We start from the raw sequence: 22,307 nt of genomic DNA, 5'->3' as shown, positions 1-22,307 counted from the left end.
AAAACTTTCCCTTCTGTTCCTGCACAAGTCAATCTGGTGATAAATTATTTACTTGGTATTTGCAAAAGCATCATCATTAGTGCCTGCATGATTCTAGGACTAAAGTGTGATCATTGCACCTCTGCTCACTGGATGGCTGTTTATTTCAGCAAAACAAAAAGTGGTGGGACATAATCCATCAACACTGGTTGCTTATGCTTTTGTGTTTCAGAGTCAGATTGGTGAATTTATAAGAAAAATAAACAAACAAAGCAAGCAAACAAAGAAAAAGGATGGTCCCTGTCAGATTAAAACTATTTTAAAGTGTGGTTCTACTCAAACAAGTGACTGTAACAATAGCACCACACTAATCAGATTTCCTTCCGGTCTATTGTATCTGCTGACTTTAGTGACCCCAAAATATGTTTTTACTGCTTTTTACTTCTATTAAGCCTGCAGAGCAAAGAGTGAGCTGGTTCTTATGCATTTGTTCTAGAAAGAATTGTTTATTATATTCTAATTATTTACACCTGTGCAAAGCCATTAACAATTGGTGTCATTGAGGGCCTATTTTAGACTGTAGAACCTTTATTACTGGTGATGATTTATTTGGGGGAGGAGGGAGGAATTCCCTTAATTCTCAGATCCCAGGTTGAGTTTGCAAAGTTGGCAGAAGGAGGGAGAAGGAGATGGGTTTTTTACCTATAAACTGAATGTGCTTGATGCATAAAATTCAACAAAACAGAAAATCTTGAAACTTCTCCTTTTTTATGCCATTTTTGTTAGCCATACTGTATAAATAAATGGTCCAGTTTTTTGATAGAATAAAACAAAACAAAAAAAAGTATTAAATTAAATACATCTTCAAGTCCTTTAAGTAAATTTAAAACATATATGAAATTTAATTTCCCCTTAACTTATTTGCCAATAGTGAAATTCAGGAGTTCCCATTTCCTTTGCGGAAACTGAGATGACATTAAAAAAAACAAAACACTGCCTGTTCATTTTATAGTTTTAGGTTTTTTTAATTAAAGCTTTTGCTGACTGATATTAAATGAAGTATTATTTGGGATCCAACTTTTTGAATATCTCTTTAATGTAATCTTAGTTTTCATATGATGATACATTAAGAGTTACATAGCACTTTACAGGATTTAACTAATAGTCGCTTAATGGCCAAAGGGAGATGGTAGGCTGCTATACTGTGTTATACTTGTAGAAACTGAGAGAGCCAGGTTAACATGTGATTTGCTCACACAGTGAACTGGTAGCTGAGCTGAGATTTGAACACAGGTCTGCCAACGATGCTTTATCTAGGGGGTGATGCTGTTTGCATATGGAACCGTCTTATTTATGCTATTTACATAAAGTTCTAAATTATTACATTTTTGGTCTTCTATGTTTTTCCCCAAACGTTTCAATGGTACTTAACCTAGGCCAGACAAAACTGAAGTGATTTTAATCTGGAGATTCGAAACTCAAATAGAACTGTTTAGAAATTCAAGCAGATAGTATCACAACAGTGCGAACTCAAACGAGGAAGGAAGGAGAGCAATGAGAAGTGTTAATCATATTTTGTTCTATGATTCGTAAGATGACTGGGATTTTTAAATGTAGCCTCAACTACGCTTGGCATTTTTTGTTTAGTGTGGCACGGTAGTTGTGATCTCTTCAAAGACTCTCTAAGTAATTAAGCTGCCTTATGAAAATGTGTTACTGATGTGGCAAGTTTTGAAACATTACCGACTGTAAAATCACACCAGTTTTCTAGAAATATCACTTGTTTCATCATTAGCTCAATAACGATTTTTAATAAGGTTGTGTTTTCCCAAGATGCCTGACCTGTCTCGCCCACTCTGTACAGAGTGTATGTATTGATTCATATGCAGAATCACAGTTAATATTGTAAGTTATTGGATTTTATTTGTGTCTTTCACTCAGCAAGAGCAGATAGAATAAAAAATAGGAAAATCTGATTGTAAAATGACACACTCTTTTTCTGAACAAAAACTGACAGTTTTGTCAGAGCTCAGTACTCACTTCCCTTATTCAGAAGATAGTCACCACCAGATAATAAGGATTTCAGAACAGACCTAATTACAGGCGTAAACTACTTCTGTGCTAAATTAAACTTCATCCTTTACTTTTCCACCACTTTGGCATTCATTCTGTATTTCCTTCCTTTCTGACTTTAAGGTAAGTATGTAAACATGTTTAATTAGAATTTTTGAATTCGTCCCCCATTTTCAATCTAAATTATTTCCTGATATTGACACCCATAACAAACATGGATTGGGATTTGAAGAGTGGCAAGAGGGAAACAAAGGAAACCTTTTAAAGTATACTAGCGTCCAGACAATATTGAAAATGTATTCTATCAAAATACATTGATAACTGGACCATTGAGCATACTTATCCTTACCTAAGTACAGAAAGTAACTTTATTTTAAAACACTACAAAAGCCATGATTAGCAAAAGTCATGTTGTGCCCTTCATCTGTACACACAGGGTGCAATCCTGGCCCCACTGAAAAGTTTCTGAGAATTTGAAGCCAGTATTCACCCACAATCTCTATTGACATTAATGGGAGTTTGCTGCCTGCATGTCTGTGGAAGCATTGGGCCTTATTACTATGCCCTCTGCCCCAACTTAGTAAAGACGCATCCTTGAGTTAATACTAGAGCTCAGTAAACATTTTTGGACTACTAGTGTCTTTGCTGAAAAATTCAGGTTTGGTCAACCTGAAATTATTTGAGAATTTGACATGAATTTGCCAAATAGTTTTGGCAACCCAAAAAAAAAAAGAAAAGTGGGAGAAAGGGGACTGCTTCTTCCCTTTTAAAGCAGTTAGCTGAATAGTTAGGGCATTCACCTGGGATATGGAGATCTGTGTTCAGTGCCCCTCTCTGCTTGATGTGGAAAAGGGATTTGAACTTGGATCTTCCCCATTTGAGTAGAGCCCTCTATCCACCAAACTATGGAGTATTGTAACTATAGAGTATCAATCTGTCCTGTTGAACCTGCTCCACTTTGCATAAATTGGAGCAAGGTTTTGAACTTGACTCTCCCATAGCCTAGGTGAGTGCCCTAATCACTAGGCTGTTGAGTCATTCTTACTCTTAATTCCCAGGTCCAATAGCTATTAATTGTGATTCAAAAAGACAATGAGTTGTCATTCATAGTTCAAATCCATGCTCCAGTGACTTTAGTTATTTATACACAGTGGAATAGCTTCAACAGGACAGATTGAGATGGACCTACAGCAGTATATCCTGTAGCACAATGGCTAGGGTACTGTTCTGTAACGTGGGAGACCCAAGGTCAAATTCCTGCTCCACATCAGGCAGTGTGTGGAGTGGAACCCAGGTCTTCCACATCCCAGGTAAGTACCCTAATCACAGTGCTAACAGTTACAAGTGAGACTGCTGCCTTCTCCTCCTCCACCTGGAAAAAATATTTTTTTCGGTTGATTTGTTCGACCCTAAATTGATTTTTTTTCAGTTTGCTGGGGGGGGGGGGCAAAGTTTGCAATTTTTATATTCAGTTTGACTTGGACTGATTTTTTTTTCCATTTTTTTGGAATTTCCAGTGTACTAAAACATCAGTTATTCACCCATCTCTATTCAGGACAGCACTAAACATTCAGAATGTTTGTGTTTAATAGTGTGTAAAGGGTTTGATTTACATTGCAGCACAGCAACTATCATATTCAGATAAATGTTTAAATACTACTTATTTCTTTAGGAAAATGGATACCAATAAAGAGTTAAATGCAAAGAAGTGTGTGTGTGTGTGTGTGTGTGTGTGTGTGTGTGTGTGTGTGTGTGTGTGAGAGAGAGAGAGATTCTAAATCCAGAGGTGTTATATTTCCTTTGTTGGCATTAGTTTCTGCTGAATTTACAGGATATATATGGTGAAGACTAAACCCTTCTGTTAACAGTCTGAAGTGTTTTAACAGAACTGCGTGGCATGCAACATCATAAAACTTAGTCAAAAGATTATTAGAAAATGCTTGTTAATACATCAAAGCATATTAATTTTAATTATATTGCTTACTTCTCTGTTTCCAAAATGTATCGATCAACTTCAGTTGCAGTAAAGTCTAACCTGACAAATTAATTTCACAAATTCCCAGTTTTGGGATGCATCAGGAGAGGCATTTCCAGTAGGGATAAGGAGGTTTAATACCATTATACAAGACACTGGTGAGACCTCACCTAGAATACTGTGTTCAGTTCTGGTCTCCCATGTTTAAAAAGGATGAATTTAAACTGGAGCAGGTACAGAGAAGGGCTACTAGGATGATCCGAGGAATGGAAAACTTGTCTTATGAAAGGAGACTTAAGAAGCTTGGCTCGTTTAGCCTAACTAAAAGAAGGTTGCAGGGAGATATGATTGCTCTCTATAAATATATCAGAGGGATAAATACAGGAGAGGGAGAGGAATTATTTAAGCTCAGTACCAATGTGGACACAAGAACAAATGGATATAAACTGGTCATTGGGAAGTTTAGACTTGAAATCAGACGAAGGTTTCTAACCATCAGAGGAGTGAAGTTTTGGAATAGCCTTCCAAGGGAAGCAGTGGGGGCAAAAGATCTATCTGGCTTTAAGATTCTACTCGATAAGTTTATGGAGGAGATGGGATAATGTGATTTTGGTAATTAATTGATCTTTAAATATTCAGGGTAAATAGGCCTAATCCCCTGAGATGGGATATTAGATGGATGGGATCTGAGTTACCCAGGAAAGAATTTTCTGTAGTATCTGGCTGGTGAATCTTGCCCATATGCTCAGGGTTTAGCTGATCGCCATATTTGGGGTCAGGAAGGAATTTTGCTCCAGGGCAGATTGGAAGAGGCCTTGGAGGTTTTTCGCCTTCCTCTGTAGCATGGGGCACGGGTCACTTGAGGGAGGATTCTCTGCTCCTTGAAGTCTTTAAACCACTATTTGATCACTTCAATAGCTCAGACATAGGTGAGGTTTTTCGTAGGAGTGGGTGGGTGAGATTCTGTGGCCTGCGTTGTACAGGAAGTCGGACTAGGTGGTCAGAATGGTCCCTTCTGACCTTAGTATCTATAAATGGTAATGTGCAGAGGTAGGTTAGACCTTGGACTCCTAGTTTGGGGCATTTATTTGCAGTAAAGATGGGATATGTTAATGTATATTTGCCTTATGATGTAAGCCTTTACTAGCAGTATTTGGCATTCACTAGTGTCGTTCCCAGGGTTCACCTGATGGAGTTAGGTCTGCATGCCACTGTTGAAGCGGGGGTTCCCAGCCTTGTGGAGTAGTTGGAGTCTGAGAATCTTAAGGATCCGGAGGCCAACACAAAGCATAAGCACATGGATCTCTTAGAATGACTTTACTCTTCACTGTGGTCTCTGGTGGGCTCCTCTCTGCTCTGTTCCCCAATCCCTCAATAGCAAGACACTTCAGCAGCTGAGCTGGCACTCTCTGTTCTGCCCTGCCTTTTTCTGTGAAGGTGGTTGTAACTGCAGAAAGGAGGCTAGAGCTTCAATCCCATCTCAGATTTTCCGTCAGAAATCTGTGGGGTCTCAAGGTGCTCATGCTTCATAGAGCAATTCATTCCCCCCGCATATGTAAAGTTTCCTCAGAAGCACTTTATGGACTCCCCAGAACAAGACGTACAGCAGAGCTGCTGCTTCCCAAAGTCCTATCTAAATATTTTCTCCTTTTGCCTACATAAGGGGAGGTAAGCATCTGGTCCCTCATTTGTTCATTTCCATTTAACAGTTCCAAGCTGCTCCCTAGCATGCAGGTGACAAGAAAAGGGATGGAATGATCAGCTTCAGCCAAGAGGCTTGGTAAATGCTTTGTCTTTGAGTGTATGAAATATTTGAAGCTTGCCAGTGTTCACAGCTCTGTACTCTGTGTGAGAAGATGTAACTCTGAGGAACTGAATACACAGTCTGTGCATCTGACTTTTTCCTCTTCCTCCTTCCCCCCACCCCTCCCAAAGTATAGCTCTACTATAGTGTTAAATGGAGACTTTTTTCTGTTTTCTTTCTTCATTCATGTACTTAATTAATTAATTCCCATTCTCTTTGGATTGTATGGTGGCCACTTCATAGTATTTAACTATAAGTAAGGCTATGATTTAGTCACAGAGGTCTCGGCAGTCACGGATTCCATTACTTTACTGGACCTTCATGACTTCTTTGGCAGCTGAAGCTGGAGTTGCGACTGGGACTGGAGCTGGGCCATGCACCCCTGTTCCAGTGTGGGGGCTACTGCCGGGACCGTGCACCCCTGCCCCGCAGCTTCGGTCAGGGTCTGCAGTCGGGGCCACATGTCCCTGCCCCCTAGCTTGCAGTGAGGGCTGCAGCCAACCACGTGCACATGCCCCTGCCTTGCAGCTTGTACACTTACTTTTAGTTTTTTAATAAAAGTCACAAACAAGTCAGGGGCTCTGTGACTTTTACTAAAAATAACCATGGCAAAATCTTAGACTTAACTGTAAGTACCCATTGTATATATTACTAAAAGCTATTATAATTATTGTGGGGAGGGGGGAGGCGCATACAACAAAATGGGAGGAACGGTCAGCAAATATTAGATAGAAAAAAGTACTCACACAATGGAAGAATGAAATTGCTGGAAAACTGAGGACAGTTTTGACCATAATTGAAAGGATTGTGATTTATGCTACCCATTTCTTGAAGAATAATAGTCATCTGTATAGTTGACAGGTATTGTCATATATAGGAATTTCTCATATTATTTAGAAGTGATTGTCCATTTTTGTTGGTGTATGTAGGCTAGAATTCTTTTGTGGCAGAGTATTTGCTAGCTATACCAGATATAGAATTCTACTTCTATTGGCATTTCTATGCAAGTAAAACTGGAAACTTAATGATGATTTTTTGAGTTTCAAGCTCTACTTCTATCTGGGCTGTGACCAAAATAGATTTTTTTCAGTGTAGCAATTCAGTTTTTGTTAGTTGATAAGTTTATGATGTTTTTGTTATGAAAAATGTGTTTATAATAAAAATGAGGTAGCATGGAACTGGTAATTAGGAGACCTGAGTTCTATTCTTGATTCTGCCACTGATTTACTTCAAGATCTTGAGCAAGTCACTAACTTCTCCATACTTCAATTCTGCCAAGGATAATAGTACTTACCCATAATTGCAAAGTGCTTAGAGATCCTCAGATAAGAGGTGCTGTGGATGTGCATTGTGGTGCAGGGGCCCCGGCTCTGCTTCGACCTCAGCTTGCCCCACTCTGCCCTCCTGGTGTTCCAGCCGGGCAGCACGGTCGAGGGCTTACCCAGCTCCCTCCATCCGCACAGTGCTTCTGCCAAGGAGTGGGGTCTGGGCATGGGGGCTTGTGGCAAGCCCGTTTTTCTGGGAGCCTCCAATTGGCTGAGATCCCTGGGCACAACCCTTTGGCCCAGTGGCTATTCCGCCACTGGGAGTAGGGTGAGCTTCAGGGGACCCAGTGGAGGCAGAGGACTCCTCAGAGAGGTAGGCCTGCCACATGGGGAGCCAGGCCCAGCGTGGGACTGGGCCGGGGGCCATTACTGCTAGAGTGCGGCTTCTCTTCCCGGAGGTGGGTGTGCACCTGAGGCCCTAGGCGGCCCTAGCCAGAGCATCCACCCCCTGCAAGGTAGGCTGGTAATGGTCGGAGGGAGGCGGGCCCAGATCCCTTTCTCCCCTCCCTCCCCCCCGTCATTTCCTGCCCATCCAAATGTCCCATCTTGGGTACGCCACTGGTGTGGTGGTGGTGGTATTTTATTTAATTTTCACATGAATGTGTCTCAATGACTAATGTCATTAACCTGACCCTAGGAATGATTAATTTGGGTAGGACCTCTTCCTAGTCAGATATTAGTGTCTCTATTCCATCCTCTTTCTCTTTGGCCTCTCCACTGCTTTGGATACTATTGATCGAACCTTTCTTCTTGACATCATATTCAAAATGCTCATCACTCTCCCCATTCTCACTATCACTCGCTCACATAACCTGGTGTTTGTCTTTGGCTCCTCTCTCTCTGTTGCAGTACCAAGCTGTGTGTAATCCCCATTACATCTTCCCCCATAACATCTCTAACATCCGCCCTTTTCTTTTTTTCTCTACAGCTAAAAATGTTCAGCTCCACGTCATCTTCTTTCTTGATTACTGTGAACTCCTCCTTATTGTGTCTGCACCATATATTTCCCTCTAGTGGCCCACTAAACCAACTTTAACCTGTTTTGCACAGGTAAAGCAGCTTTAATCTGACACAGGAGAGGATCAGTGCCTAGTCTTGAGTCCTAGATTAGCTGTCTTCTGCTAAAATGGTTGACAGACATTACAATTGATTTATGAGTGAATACCCCTGCAATGAGTGGGGTCAGTTCACATATGTCTTTGTATGTGAGATGTAGACATGCAATTCCTATTGGCTCATAGGAGCTGTACAGATGTATCTGAGAACAAAATTGGATCTGCTGTCTAGACACTAAAACAGCTCTACTTTGGTTCACATTTCAAGGGATATCTTCACAATTATAGACTAGAAACTTTTTTTTTAATGAAACTTTAAATTCTGCAGACATGTATGAGACCACCAAAGAAGACATCTGGGTTGGGCATATCGCTGATTACTGGCTCAGTCTCCATCACAATTACTTTTCTGCAAGGACTGATAAATTACTCTTTTATATTTACAGGGCTAATTATAACCACATCAAGAAAGCTAGACCGAGAACAGCAAAGTGAACACATACTAGAGGTAAATGATTCTTTTAGATTTCTGAAATATAACAACTGCATAGAATATAGAACTCATTAATTTACAAGGAATATAATATTTACCATATGAGCTACTCTATATAATGAATTCAGGAAACAGAATTAGAGAGAGAAATTAATCCTTATTTTTAATAAATAACAATTCATGGAACTAAGCACCTGATAGTAACAAAGTGTGTCAGTATTGTTATTTTTAGAACAGATGCAAGACAGAACTAACATGCATGCTAATTTTTTAACTCGAAACTGAGGTGGCGTGGTTCTTCCAAATACGGCCTGAGATCAGAGGCATTGCCATGGAAATAGTTAGGTTTTCTTTTCTCTTTTTTGCTGTCTATAAATGTGAGAATAATTGTTTCATAGCTGCCTTTGGCTGAATGTGTCTGTATATCTCCGAAAGGACAGAAGCAGACTTTTAATGTTAAAATATATGGATGATATGTTAGAAGGATGACATGGTATTTTTCCACCTATTGTAACACAAATATCTGTCACATTCAAAACTTAAGGATAATTCTGCTTGGGAACCTGCATTTTAATTTGAACATATGTCTGGTAAGTTAATAGGTAAAATATTAAACATGTGTCTTGTGGGTTCAGAGTCCAATAATCTAGGTATGAAAGCCTTGGCCATTTCCTTTACTTACTTATATTTGCTTTGAATGGATGAGCTGGAGTTTAGTGCTCAGCTAATACCATCTATTCACTCTGGAAAACATTTATAAAAGAAACTCAAAAGATTGTGCTATATATAACCTAAATATACAACTAGATCAATAGTTGTACTGTTACTGTGCATGCTGCAGTTTCTTTGACATGAAACTACCAAATTTACATTTGTACACAAACCTGTAAAAGTGTAGACCCTGTCCTTTAGTCAACTTCATTAAATGTGATTTGCCAAATAGTGCATCTGTTCCCACTTCAAGAGTTGATCTACAGTTTCTGGGCAGATGAAATACTTTTGATCCAGAAATACAATAAAAGAATGCTTGTTTTTTTACTTTTTCTAGTACAATGCTTTGTTAACAATCAATAATTGTGCTGTTTCTTGAACTTCTCAACACGATTTATAAGCATTATAAACATTAATTAAACCTCATGCAACCCCTGGGTAAGAATTACTGTACCACTCAACCAGAGGGTGGCTTTTTGTTTTAATTAGTGGGGTGGGTTAATTCGCATCAGGTAGAAGTACAGAGCTGATTGGCCCTTCGTTGAAATAAAAAAAAATCTGGCTGTGGTGACCAGTGTGTTTTGCATGTAAGGTGGATGAGTCAAAGCTCCAGTTACCTGCTCAGGAAGGGGAGTTTGCTTCCTGCTCCCTCCTCAGTATATCCCCCCAATATAGGTAGTCTGTGCAGGGGAGTAAGAAGGCACTTTCCACCCCGAAATCCTCCTCATAAACACATACATTGACTCACAATCTTGTCCAAACTAAGTTTGAGAGCTCATTCACATATAACATTATAGTATCTGTTCCATTGGCCTTCATATTACAGGTCACTGTTTTCTTCATCTGCCCAGTAAGATCTGGGGTTTTGTTAGATGGACATCTTTGTGGTACAATCCTGTGTGCTAATTCATGAATCTTGCAGAATATGATGTGTTAAATGAGCCCTTCTTCTGTCTGTCTTATCCCATCACCTTTATTGATATCCCAGAGTTTCATCAACCTGGAATTTATGTCTGACCAGGTTTTGTTCTAGATCTTGATCAGGTTTTGTTTTGTAAGCCATATTTAATATCCCATCCAGTATATTTCCGTTTCTTCTGGTTCTTTTGTACTTGTAAATGGAAAAGGTGGTTGAAATTTTATCTTATTGTGTAAATTCTTGGATTACAATTCTTGGATCTTAATGCTCCCACTCCAGTCTTGCTTTCTCAATGCTGTCCTGGCACAGTGCTGATTCCAACATCCACGGTGACGGCACTGATATTCACAGTGATATTTACAGTATGTCTAATACTTCACTGGGCATTTACTTGTTCCTGAGCTCTAAGGGGATAAAAAGGGACTGCAGTGTTAGCTAGGGAAACAAACAATAGGGCACCAGCATCAATCTTGGGTTTAATCAAAATTTAGAAAGACACTAAGCCTCTAGAAGGATTCTATGAAAAAAATGCAAGAAATAAACTAAACTAGATGTACTGGTGAACTTATTCCCAGATATCATCTGTGATCCCCTGCATGCTACCTACAGCACAAGAGATCTCGAATTGAGCTTCACAATGTGCTGGTTGTGCACACCATCTTCTTGACCCCCGTCTACATCCGTGAAGCTGGGGGTTGAGTTTAGCCATTCAGTTCCAATTGCAGGGCCAATTTTTGCTATCAGTTTGGTTTTCTTATCACCTTTGGAGACAATGGGATTATGCAGCTCTAACAATAGGGCAGAATTTAGGCTGCAGAATATTTTACTGGTAACAATGAACAGCAAGATACACAGTTTGATTTACAGAGCTCAGACTGAATGTGCAAGTGTGATGTATTAGTTGGAAAAATCATCTTTGTCCATGTAAATCTGCAAAGCCATTGCATTATCCGTCTTTAAATCGCTTCCTAAAACCCACTTATACAGTGTTCCCTACAAAACTGTTGGGATTGGTTATGCAGCTGCTGTTTGTGCCCACTGTTTGTTTATTACACTGGCTATAATCATGTCAATGTTACTTTGTTCCCTATTTTTCACCATTATTTGTTGTATGCATCTTTTGTTTCTTGTCCTATATGTCCATAGATTTCAAGGCCAGAAGGGACCACTGTGGTCATCTAGTCTGATCTCCTCTATAACACAGCCCATAGAACTTCCCCCTTCTTTCATTTGTTACATATTATAATTTTTTAGAATTTTCATAGCTGCCTTCACTTGCCTTCTAAACCAGGTGGTATTTTAACCTGTATGGCCTTCTTCCTCAGTTGTGAGGTTGTGGCTAGTATCTGTAAAGTTTATTTAAACAATTCCCAGTTATCGTTCCCACTTTTCTGATTAAATTCTTCCTCCCCTGCTGAGTTAGCTTCATAATTGTTTTCAACTTTGTGAAATTGCACGTTGTAAAGCACCAAATATATGTATTATTGGTTTGGATTTTGTTTGGTTTGCATATTATAAATGTAATCAAATCATGATCACTTGTACCTAAGCTACCATTAATTTTTAGTTGTGTGATCAGTTCTTCTTTGTCAAGACAAGGTCTAACAGAATTCCCCATGTTGGGTACAGCCCTTACTGAGTTAGGAAATGGTAATCTATTATATTTAGAAATTCCAAGGATGTTTTAGTACTGGCAGCATGAGACCTTTAACATATGGCACTCAAATTGAACCCCCACGATAATCACAAAGTCTCTCCCCTTTCCCCCCCACACACAGGTGTTTGAGATAGGTGTCCTGTTCCCTAGTGTGAAATGGTGATCGGTAGCAGAGGCCAGCTAATACCCATATTGTTTTATATCTATTAGGACATTGATTCATGAGTTTTTGAGATCATTCTGAGTTGCCAGTGGCTTGGGAACAAGTAATGCCATTTTTGATATAGAGTGCTACTTCCCTCCCCTTTTGACCATTCAGTCCTTCCTAAATAGATTATAACCATTGATTTTAGTATTCCATTCATGCAGATCATCCCACTAGGTTTCAGTAATACAAATTGGATCAAAATTTATGCTAATAAATGAGCAATTGTGAGACCTCATGTTTATTACCCAGGCTGTTAGCATTGGTGTATTGGCAACTAAAGAATTTCTTCTCATCATGTTCTTTGGTTCTTTTGATTAATTTTGTTCTCAACATTTCAGTTTTGTGCTTCCTCCTCATAGCCTCTTTCTTTTCATTCACTTTCAAAACTTCATTTTGTTTTTAGTTTTGCACCCTCCTGATTACTCTAGCTAGCCTGTCCCCAAGGATATTGGCCCCTTTCTTATAAAATGGAGGTCATTGAAACTATACAGCTCCCTCTCCCACAGAAGATAGACCAGTCTTTAACAAAATCAAAAGCCTCCTGCCTATGCCGCTTACCAAGACAGCGGCTCACTTCCAGAATCTTCTGCCTCCTGTCTTCCTTTGCTCATGGGTCAGAAAGGATCTCTGAGAAGATCGCATATACACTCTTCTTCTTTGCAAGCTTCTGAGTTCCCTAAAGTCATCTATGATCTGCGATATGACCCACAACACAAATTGTAAGCTCTTTGGAACAGGGATCAGCTTTCCATTATCTGTGTAAACAGTGTTTAGTGTGTGGCCCTGATCCTTGATTTGCCTCTGGTCGCTACCACAATACAAATAAAAGATAATAACAAATAACTTGTAAACAGAGCAAATTTGATCTGAAGTAATTTCAAGGCAATATGACATGATTTTTAGATTAGGACTTCACCTAGTATTATATAAATATTACTTACTGTAATGTGCTCCATGCAAACAATAATAATAAAAGTACTGATTCCTCGTTAATCTTGGTTATTGGTTATCTCCTGGTATTGGTATACCTTCTCCTTTAGTTCTCCTTTTCCCTGTCTAGGCCATTGTGACCTAACCAATAAAGCTTTAAATTAGAGTCTGCAAAGTGTCAAAGGAAAAATTATTAACCATTATACTATAATGAAAGCCAAAATGTCTGAAATAGACATTTCCCCATTTTGTTAATTTTATGCTGATAACCTTGAAAATAGGTTGGGAAGAAACCCAGAAATTCACAGAATGGTGGCAATATACTACGCAGCTTAAGCCAAGTGCTGTGCATCTGGCTAATTAATTGAGCGTTGAAAAGTTGAACAGATGGGTTGGTGGGTTTATTCCTTGTGTGCTATTAAAATTGATCCTTGATTGTACTGTTGTTTGGATAGTAATAAATAATGTGCTCCGTTCTGTGTTGTTTCTAACATTTCCCTATTTTATACGTGTGCATTAAATGGTGTTTTTCTTTTAAACATAGCTGATTTTAATTTAGGCTGTCTTCATGTTGTCCTTTACTATTTTATTTTACCTTTCTTATTGCTAAAAGTGATACTTTGTCTCATAATTCACATTTAAACAATTCGCAAAAAGAAAAGGAGTACTTGTGGCACCTTAGAGACTAACAAATTTATTGGAGCATAAGCTTTCGTGAGCTACAGCTCACTTCATCGGATGCATTTGGTGGAAAAAACAGAGGAGAGATTTATATATACACACACAGAGAACATGAAACAATGGGTTTATCATACACACTGTAAGGAGAGTGATCACTTAAGATAAGCCATCACCAGCAGCAGGGGGGGGAAAGGAGGAAAACCTTTCATGGTGACAAGCAAGGTAGGCTAATTCCAGCAGTTAACCAGAATATCAGAGGAACTGGGGGGGGTGAGGTGGGAGAGAGAAATACCATGGGGAAATAGTTTTACTTTGTGTAATGACTCATCCATTCCCAGTCTCTATTCAAGCCTAAGTTAATTGTATCCAGTTTGCAAATTAATTCCAATTCAGCAGTCTCTCGTTGGAGTCTGTTTTTGAAGCTTTTTTGTTGAAGTATAGCCACTCTTAGGTCTGTGATCGAGTGACCAGAGAGATTGAAGTGTTCTCCAACTGGTTTTTGAACGTTATAATTCTTGACGTCTGATTTGTGTCCATTCATTCTTTTACGTAGAGACTGTCCAGTTTGGCCAATGTACATGGCAGAGGGGCATTGCTGGCACATGATGGCATATATCACATTGGTAGATGCGCAGGTGAACGAGCCTCTGATAGTGTGGCTGATGTGATTAGGCCCTATGATGGTATCCCCTGAATAGATATGTGGACAGAGTTGGCAACGGGCTTTGTTGCAAGGATAGGTTCCTGGGTTAGTGGTTCTGTTGTGTGGTGTGTGGTTGCAGGTGAGTATTTGCTTCAGATTGGGGGGCTGTCTGTAAGCAAGGACTGGTCTGTCTCCCAAAATCTGTGAGAGTGATGGGTCGTCCTTCAGGATAGGTTGTAGATCCTTGATGATGCATTGGAGAGGTTTTAGTTGGGGGCTGAAGGTGATGGCTAGTGGCGTTCTGTTGTTTTCTTTGTTGGGCCTGTCCTGTAGTAGGTGACTTCTGGGTACTCTTCTGGCTCTGTCAATCTGTTTCTTCACTTCAGCAGGTGGGTATTGTAGTTGTAGGAATGCATGATAGAGATCTTGTAGGTGTTTGTCTCTGTCTGAGGGGTTGGAGCAAATGCGGTTATATCGTAGCGCTTGGCTGTAGACAATGGATCGAGTGGTATGATCTGGATGAAAGCTAGAGGCATGTAGGTAGGAATAGCGGTCAGTAGGTTTCCGATATAGGGTGGTGTTTATGTGACCATCGCTTATTAGCACCGTAGTGTCCAGGAAGTGGATCTCTTGTGTGGACTGGTCCAGGCTGAGGTTGATGGTGGGATGGAAATTGTTGAAATCATGGTGGAATTCCTCAAGAGCTTCTTTTCCATGGGTCCAGATGATGAAGATGTCATCAATGTAGTGCAAGTAGAGTAGGGGCATTAGGGGACGAGAGCTGAGGAAGCTTTGTTCTAAGTCAGCCATAAAAATGTTGGCATACTGTGGGGACAGGACAAAGTCACAAAGTTCAGCCACCAGGTTAGCCGTGACATTATCGGGGATACTGTTCCTGACGGCTTGTAGTCCATCTTTGTGTGGAATGTTGGTGTAGAGGGCTTCTACATCCATAGTGGCTAGGATGGTGTTTTTAGGAAGATCACCAATGGACTGTAGTTTCCTCAGGAAGTCAGTGGTATCTCGAAGATAGCTGGGAGTGCTGGTAACGAAGGGCCTGAGGAGGGAGTCTACATAGCCAGACAATCCTGCTGTCAGGGTGCCAATGCCTGAGATCATGGGGCGTCCAGGATTTCCAGGTTTATGGATCTTGGGTAGCAGATAGAATACCCCAGGTCGGGGCTCCAGGGGTGTGTCTGTGCGGATTTGTTCTTGTGCTTTTTCAGGGAGTTTCTTGAGCAAATGCTGTAGTTTCTTTTGGTAACTCTCAGTGGGATCAGAGGGTAATGGCTTGTAGAAAGTGGTGTTGGAGAGCTGCCTAGTAGCCTCTTGTTCATACTCCGACCTATTCATGATGACGACAGCACCTCCTTTGTCAGCCTTTTTGATTATGATGTCAGAGTTGTTTCTGAGGCTGTGGATGGCACTGTGTTCTGCATGGCTGAGGTTATGGGGTAAGCGATGCTGCTTTTCCACAATTTCAGCTCGTGCACGTCGGCGGAAGCAAGTTATTAGTAACACCTAAGAAACTTACAACTGATGTAGTTTTCAGATTGTATTTGACTTTCTTCAGTTTTGCAACTTATTTTGTTGGGCTAGTGTAATGCTATTTTTTTTGCAAACAGATCTGTTATTTTGTACAACCTTGGCATTGCCTATTTTCCTGTTTCCAGTGTGATTTCATCATGCTTCAGCTTTATTCTAGAAGCCAGTGTGCAGTTTTCTCCATTCACCTTCTTAAGGGAAATAGCATTTAATAGTGCAGGAAAGCTGCCATATATTTGGATATGAGGATGAGTAAATGTAATTTATATTGTTTAATGTATTTGTCCTTGATAAAATGAAGACGTATAAGTGCTTAGATTTATTATTTATGCTTACAGATTGTATTATACTACATTTCAAATCCCATCCTTACCCAGAAGTCAAACAACCCTTCCCTCTTCGTGTGTAGATGGTCAGGGTGAAATCATATCCCCAGTGAAGTCAATGGCCTAGCTCCAATTTCATATTGAGATTCTAATCTGATGTTCCCCTCTCCTAGAATCTTGTTTTATATTCATGATTTCCTTGCCTCCTGCATTATTTTCCTATTCAGACTCCTGAAATCATCCAACTAATTTGTGAAAGGATCTGGAAGAAAACCCTTTATTCTCGTCCAATACTGAACCCCGCACCAGTGTTCTCCATAATCCCACAGCAAGCAGCTCAGCAACAATCTTTCCTAGAGCAAGTCCTCAACAGTATTGCAGCAACCCTTTACCAAAAGAAGTTTCTCTCACAGACAGACTTCTTCTCCCCCATAAAATCCCATATAGAATTAAACTGATGTAGAGAAGAAATTTCCCCCAGAACTTACTGGCAGAGTCCTCAGGTTTTGGTTTGCTTTTTTCCATCAAGCAAGTATCCATTCGGATAAAGTGAGCATATTCCCCGCTATCAGTTTCCTGGGATTACATACTGGTGACCCTCAGTCATTCCTGTGTGTTTCCTTTGTTATAACAAAGAATATAAAGTAAAGTAAAGACATAGAACATAAAGGCAAGGAAAGAGAACAAAGAAGGAAAAAAAGAGAGGCAAAGGAAAGAAAACTAGTAGAGGACACAACAGATAACATGGAAGAAGAGACTGCTTCTCTGGGTCAAAAAACCACTCTATATTATTGTATGTGTTTTGTCAGAGATATAAAAGGCAAAAATCAAAAAGAAAAACCTGAGAAACAGAAAAGAGAAACTAAGGGACGAAAAGAGAATGAGAGAAAAATGAATGAATGGAGAAGGTTTAGATCTGTTTTCATGAACCTTGTTCTATAAATCTTCATTCTGTTTGTCTGGAAAACATCCACAACATCAACTGGAAGGCATGGGGCAGATGGGCAATCGCAGAATACTTATGAGACTTAAATTGCTGCTGTTGATTTTTTACAGGTATTGTTTTTTAAGAATGCTGATCATGCTAGCAGCTAAATTCTCCCCCATTACCACCCAATTTCTAAACGTATTGGTTGTGTAGAAGGCTGTAGGTACAGCATAAAAACATTGAACCTGACTCCCTAGCTGTTACATTAATGGAACTGTTCACGTGAGTGACAGCTGCAGGGTCAGGAGCATTAAACTCAGATCTGTTATCTCTTTACAACAGATATTAAAGTAATTTTAAAATACATATTTAACACCTTCTTGTTTGTAATGCTCTTTAGATGTGTTAAATTCATCTATACATTTTGGTTCTTTCCCACTTCATAGCTGTTGATTTCCTCTTTGCTTTCTAAATAAGTTCAAATTAACATAACATTTTTGTTATTTGTGCATCACTATCCTCAATAATGTCAGGTCAGCCCTGGAAGTAATGTTGAGAGAGATCATTTATTTTTGTGGCCTTTATAAAAATTGGGACTGTTGCTGGAAGAGTAGGGGTAGAGTTTCATTTCCCATTTCCTTTAAGTTCGGAAAATACATGTTCTGTGCCTAATATTTTTAAAAAAATACTATCTATTTAATGTTAATTCAACTTGGATAGTGCTTTTATGTCTTAGTGTTGCTATCTTTTAATGTATAATCCCGTCAAATGTTTAAAGTTATGCAGTTGCTTCTTATAAATTGCATCTTTTGAACAGGGAAATCAAACCAATAATTGCAAAATAAAACCATTAAGAAAATACCATGCTAAAAATATATATAAAAATGTTACTACAATAAAGCCATTAACTGAAAAAGCATATTAAACTTGCTCACTGTTGCTGACATTCATGAAGTTAGTATTTTAACTAGAGTGCTGGAAAATAATGCAGTTGCTTTAATGTGTACCTATTAACTCCTACATGACACACTTCAAGAGTCAAAATGTTAGGACAAAAAACTGAATAAATAGAGTGCTTTTTTAAAATTTCGTTGAATATAGTTAGCCAGTGTTCTTTGAGTAAACATAGTTGAGAAATTATTCTATGGTTAGAATAGAAACCTGTGTATTTGAAGGGTATTGGATAAAAAAATGCATTAGCATAATCTTGAAAAGACCATGCTTGAGTTGAAGACTAACCTTATCATCTTTTCTTATAAAAATAGGTAACCATTACGGACAATGGTATTCCTGCAAAGTCAACTATTGCCCGGGTGGTTGTGAAAGTCTTAGATGAGAATGACAATAAACCTCAGTTTTTGCAAAAGTTTTACAAAATCAGGCTTCCAGAGCGTGAGAAACCAGAACGTGAGAGAACTGCCAAGAGAGAACCTATTTATCGGGTTATAGCTGCAGATAAAGATGAAGGCTCCAATGCAGAGATATCTTACAGCATTGAAGATGGTGATGAACATGGAAAATTTTTTATTGAACCGAAAACTGGAGTGGTATCATCAAAGAAGTTTTCTGGAGCAGGAGAATATGATATTCTTTCAGTGAGTCAAGATCTCATATGCCATGAATCTGTTAAAGTGCTCTTTTATCTGTGCTTTCATCACTTGTCATTCAGTAGCTGATGCATGAGTGTTTCTAGTGTTTGCAGTTTAACAAGCATCAGACAATACTTGATACTGGACCAGAAGGTTCTCTTCCCCCCCCCCCCCCCAAACTGTGAATTCAACTGTGTCACTTGCATTGAGATCATGAATCCAAACAACGCTGTTCTTTTCAAGAGCTAGGTTAATGGTGACATATTGCAGAAATGAAAACAAAAGCAACTAAGCTTTAACTTTCTTCAAGGAAGCTAGTGAAATAAGTGTGAAATTTATGATAACCAAAAGTACAAACCTGTGAGGAGCTGAGTGCCCTCAACTCCGACTGGCTTCACGGGTGTTTGAGGGCACATAGCACCTTTCAAGAGGCACTCAAATCTTTTCAGATCCTTTTGCTAGTGATGAGCATATTTGGGCTTTTTTGTTATATTTTCATTTTTGTGATACAAAGATTACATGATTGCTTTAGCACAAAAGTTGTCTTTTTTGTATTTCATAGATTAAGGCTGTGGATAATGGTCGCCCACAAAGGTCCTCATCTACTCGACTTCATATAGAATGGATTTCAAAACCCATCCCACCCAGAGACCCCATTTCTTTTGAGGAAACATTTTTTTCCTTTACGGTCATGGAAAGTGATCCAGTAGCTCACATGATAGGTGTAATAGCTGTTGAACCTCTTGGCACACCACTCTGGTTTGACATTACTGGTAAGGAGGCCTTAAAGTTATTCATTATTAATATATATATTGGTGAATGTTGTGCTAGCTGATATTTTGCATTATTCCTTGCAGCCTTTTTGTCTTACCCTAGCTCACAACCTTATAAGGGGTTAAAATTCTCTACCTGTAAACATAAAATATAACACTGCAACATTCTGTTATGACCTTTTTGAAAATGACTTGCAGATATTTTGTGTATAAACTAAGTGGGATTAAGTTACTCCTAAAGTTTGTGGTAGGGGAGGGGAAGCAATAAAAAATGGCTCTTCTCTGTGCTAGTCAGGGTTGCTGCATCCAAAGATAGATTCACCTGTGGGAGAGAGCAGGCAGTGCTCACATTGCTTTCTTACACCCAACCCTAGGCTCATCCAGGAGAGGGATGCTTTAAAGTGCTGCCAATTCTTGGAGCCAAACTAATAGCTTCTAATCGGCATTTTGCCTCACTGTAACTCCCCTTCGTACCCCATTTTGGGTTGAATTTCTGCCACTGAGGGCAGACGCTGTGCTGGTAGAGTGAATTGGGCCCATAGGTGATGGAACTAAGGGTTCGGGGGGTGCTGCCACAACTCCTGGCTTTCCATTATGTACAGAGTTTACAGTTTGGTTCAATGGCTCTCTGCATCCCTACTACAAAAATTGTTCCAGCATAACGGGTGACAGGTGTCAAAGGCTGGGAGAGGCTGAGCCTCCCGAAACAGCTCTGCATGGCCCCACCAATACTCTGCCTCCCAGCACTCTGCTGCAGCTCTTCTGCGGGGGAGAGGGGGGTCGAGGCACTGGCCACCTGCCCCGGGTTCTAGGGCTGGGAGCCATACCGCCTGCCCTCCCAGCACTCTGGAGTTGGGGGCACTTGGGTGGGCTGTGGGGGAGGGGGAGCTGGCAGGCATGGAGAGTGGCCCTCTGGGCTCCAGCAGGGGAAGAAGGGGAGAAGGGAGGGACCACGGGCAGAAGGGGCAGTCTGGGCCGTGGGCTAGCCTCCCTGAACCCGGGATTCACCCATCACCAATATCCAGCACCCTTATTTGGACCCAGTAACTAACTGCAGGGTTATCTTCTGGATACCCCAAAATGTAAGAGTGTGGGGAGAATTCAACATGAAACCAATATTAAAAATAACTTATTTTGCCACTTACGTCTTTCAAAATAAGAGATTGCCAGCACCTGTTTTTGGAAATATCCCATGATGCACTATTGCTAGACATGTCACAACCTACCTGATCTGTACATATTTTAGGAGTGGGATTTTCAAAGGCATCTGCGGGGACGAGGCACCAAACTCGGTGTAAAGTCAGTGGGAGCATATGCAAAACAGTAAAGTTGGTTTCCTAACTCCCTTACTTGCCTTTGAAAATTTTAGCCATGTGCATGGAGCTGGACTGTTTTTGAGTTGAGGAAAGGATTTCAAGAATAGTCCTATTTAGTTTTAACTTAGGCTGGCTTCGTGTTCAAGTGAGATTTGTGGTGGTTGTGATGCAGTTGTTACCATTAAATATTTACTGAACCATACACTTGTGTGGCACTTTATAAAGAATTTTAAAAGACAGGTCACTGTCCAGAGATTACAATCAGATTTTAACAAATGCCTGAAAATAAACAAAGGGAAGGGGTAAAGAAGTCTTTTGCCCTACACACCTATCTAGGGGAGAGAGAAAGCATAGATGCCCTCTTGCATCCCTCTAAGGGCTGATTGCATTGTTGGTAACTGCATAGGGGAGAGAACAAGCAAGGGACTGCTATTCCTATCCCCATGCATACATGGGTGGACAGTGGAGGGGAATAGGTAAGTGAAGAGGTGGGCGGGGGTGGGATATAAACAGAGATTTGAGGCTACCCCCATCAGTGTTCCAGTCGAGTCAGTTGAGCCAGTGTGATGGGAAAATAAATCTCCTGCTGGTCACAGGCAGACAGAAGGGAACCATGAAAGAAATGAATCAGAGAGACGTAAGTGGGAGATGGTTTCAGGAGTGGTTAACAGAGAGCAAGAAAAATAAGTCCAGAGAGAAGACCTTAGACTAGGAAAGGAGGAGGTTATGGGTGACTTTTATAAGGCAGTTTCAGTGGAGTAAAGCAATAGTATTTGCTGGGATGTCTCATGAAACAGGATCTTGTGACCCCTGGTTTTGGAACATGCTATACTTAGGGCTCTACATATTCACGGCCATGAAAGATGTGTCACGAACAATGAAATCTGGTCTTTTGTGTGCTTTTACCCTATACTACTACACTGATTGCATGCGGGAGACCAGTGTTTATGAAATTGGGGGTCTTGCCCAAAAGGTAATTGCAGGGGTGTGTCAAGGTTATTTTGGGGGGAGGCACAATGTAGCCACCCTTATTTCTGTGCTGACTTCAGAGCTAGGTGGCCAGAGAGCGGCGGCTGTTGGCCGGGTGCCCAGCTCTGAAGGTAGCGCCCCACCAGCAGCAGCGCAGTGGTAAGGGTGGCAATACCACACCAGGCCACCCTTACATCTGTGCTGCTGCCTTCAGAACTGGGCGGCTAGCCAGTGGCGGCGGCTGACTGAGGGCCCAGCTCTGCAGGCAGCAGCACAGAAGTAAGGGTGGCAATGCCAAACTATGCCATCCTTACTTCTGCGCTGCTGCTGGGTGGCTCTGTCTTCAGAGCTGGGCTCCCAGCTAGCAGCTGTTGCTCTCCAGCAGCTCGGCTCTGAAGGCAGCGTTGC

General features: G+C 40.5%; 1 protein-coding gene across 7 annotated transcripts in view; it reads left to right on the top strand.

Moving 5' to 3' along the window:
* FAT1 (FAT atypical cadherin 1) overlaps positions 1 to 22,307 on the top strand; it is a 152,470-nt gene that overhangs the window by 73,944 nt on the left and 56,219 nt on the right. For all 7 annotated transcript variants that reach the window (XR_005292510.2, XM_038399149.2, XM_043513656.1 and 4 more), the window contains 3 exons: positions 8,658 to 8,719; positions 18,518 to 18,847; positions 19,404 to 19,614. Coding sequence is in view for 6 of the 7 variants with exons in the window: in XM_038399149.2 (XP_038255077.1) it covers positions 8,658 to 8,719; positions 18,518 to 18,847; positions 19,404 to 19,614 (603 nt within the window). In the remaining variant the exon portion in view is untranslated. The remainder of the gene's footprint in view (positions 1 to 8,657; positions 8,720 to 18,517; positions 18,848 to 19,403; positions 19,615 to 22,307) is intronic.

Source organism: Dermochelys coriacea, chromosome 4 (assembly GCF_009764565.3).
Source record: "Dermochelys coriacea isolate rDerCor1 chromosome 4, rDerCor1.pri.v4, whole genome shotgun sequence".
Taxonomy (NCBI): Eukaryota; Metazoa; Chordata; order Testudines; family Dermochelyidae; genus Dermochelys; species Dermochelys coriacea.
The sequence above is the reverse complement of the archived record's forward strand: the minus strand, read 5'-3'. Positions and strand labels throughout refer to the sequence as shown.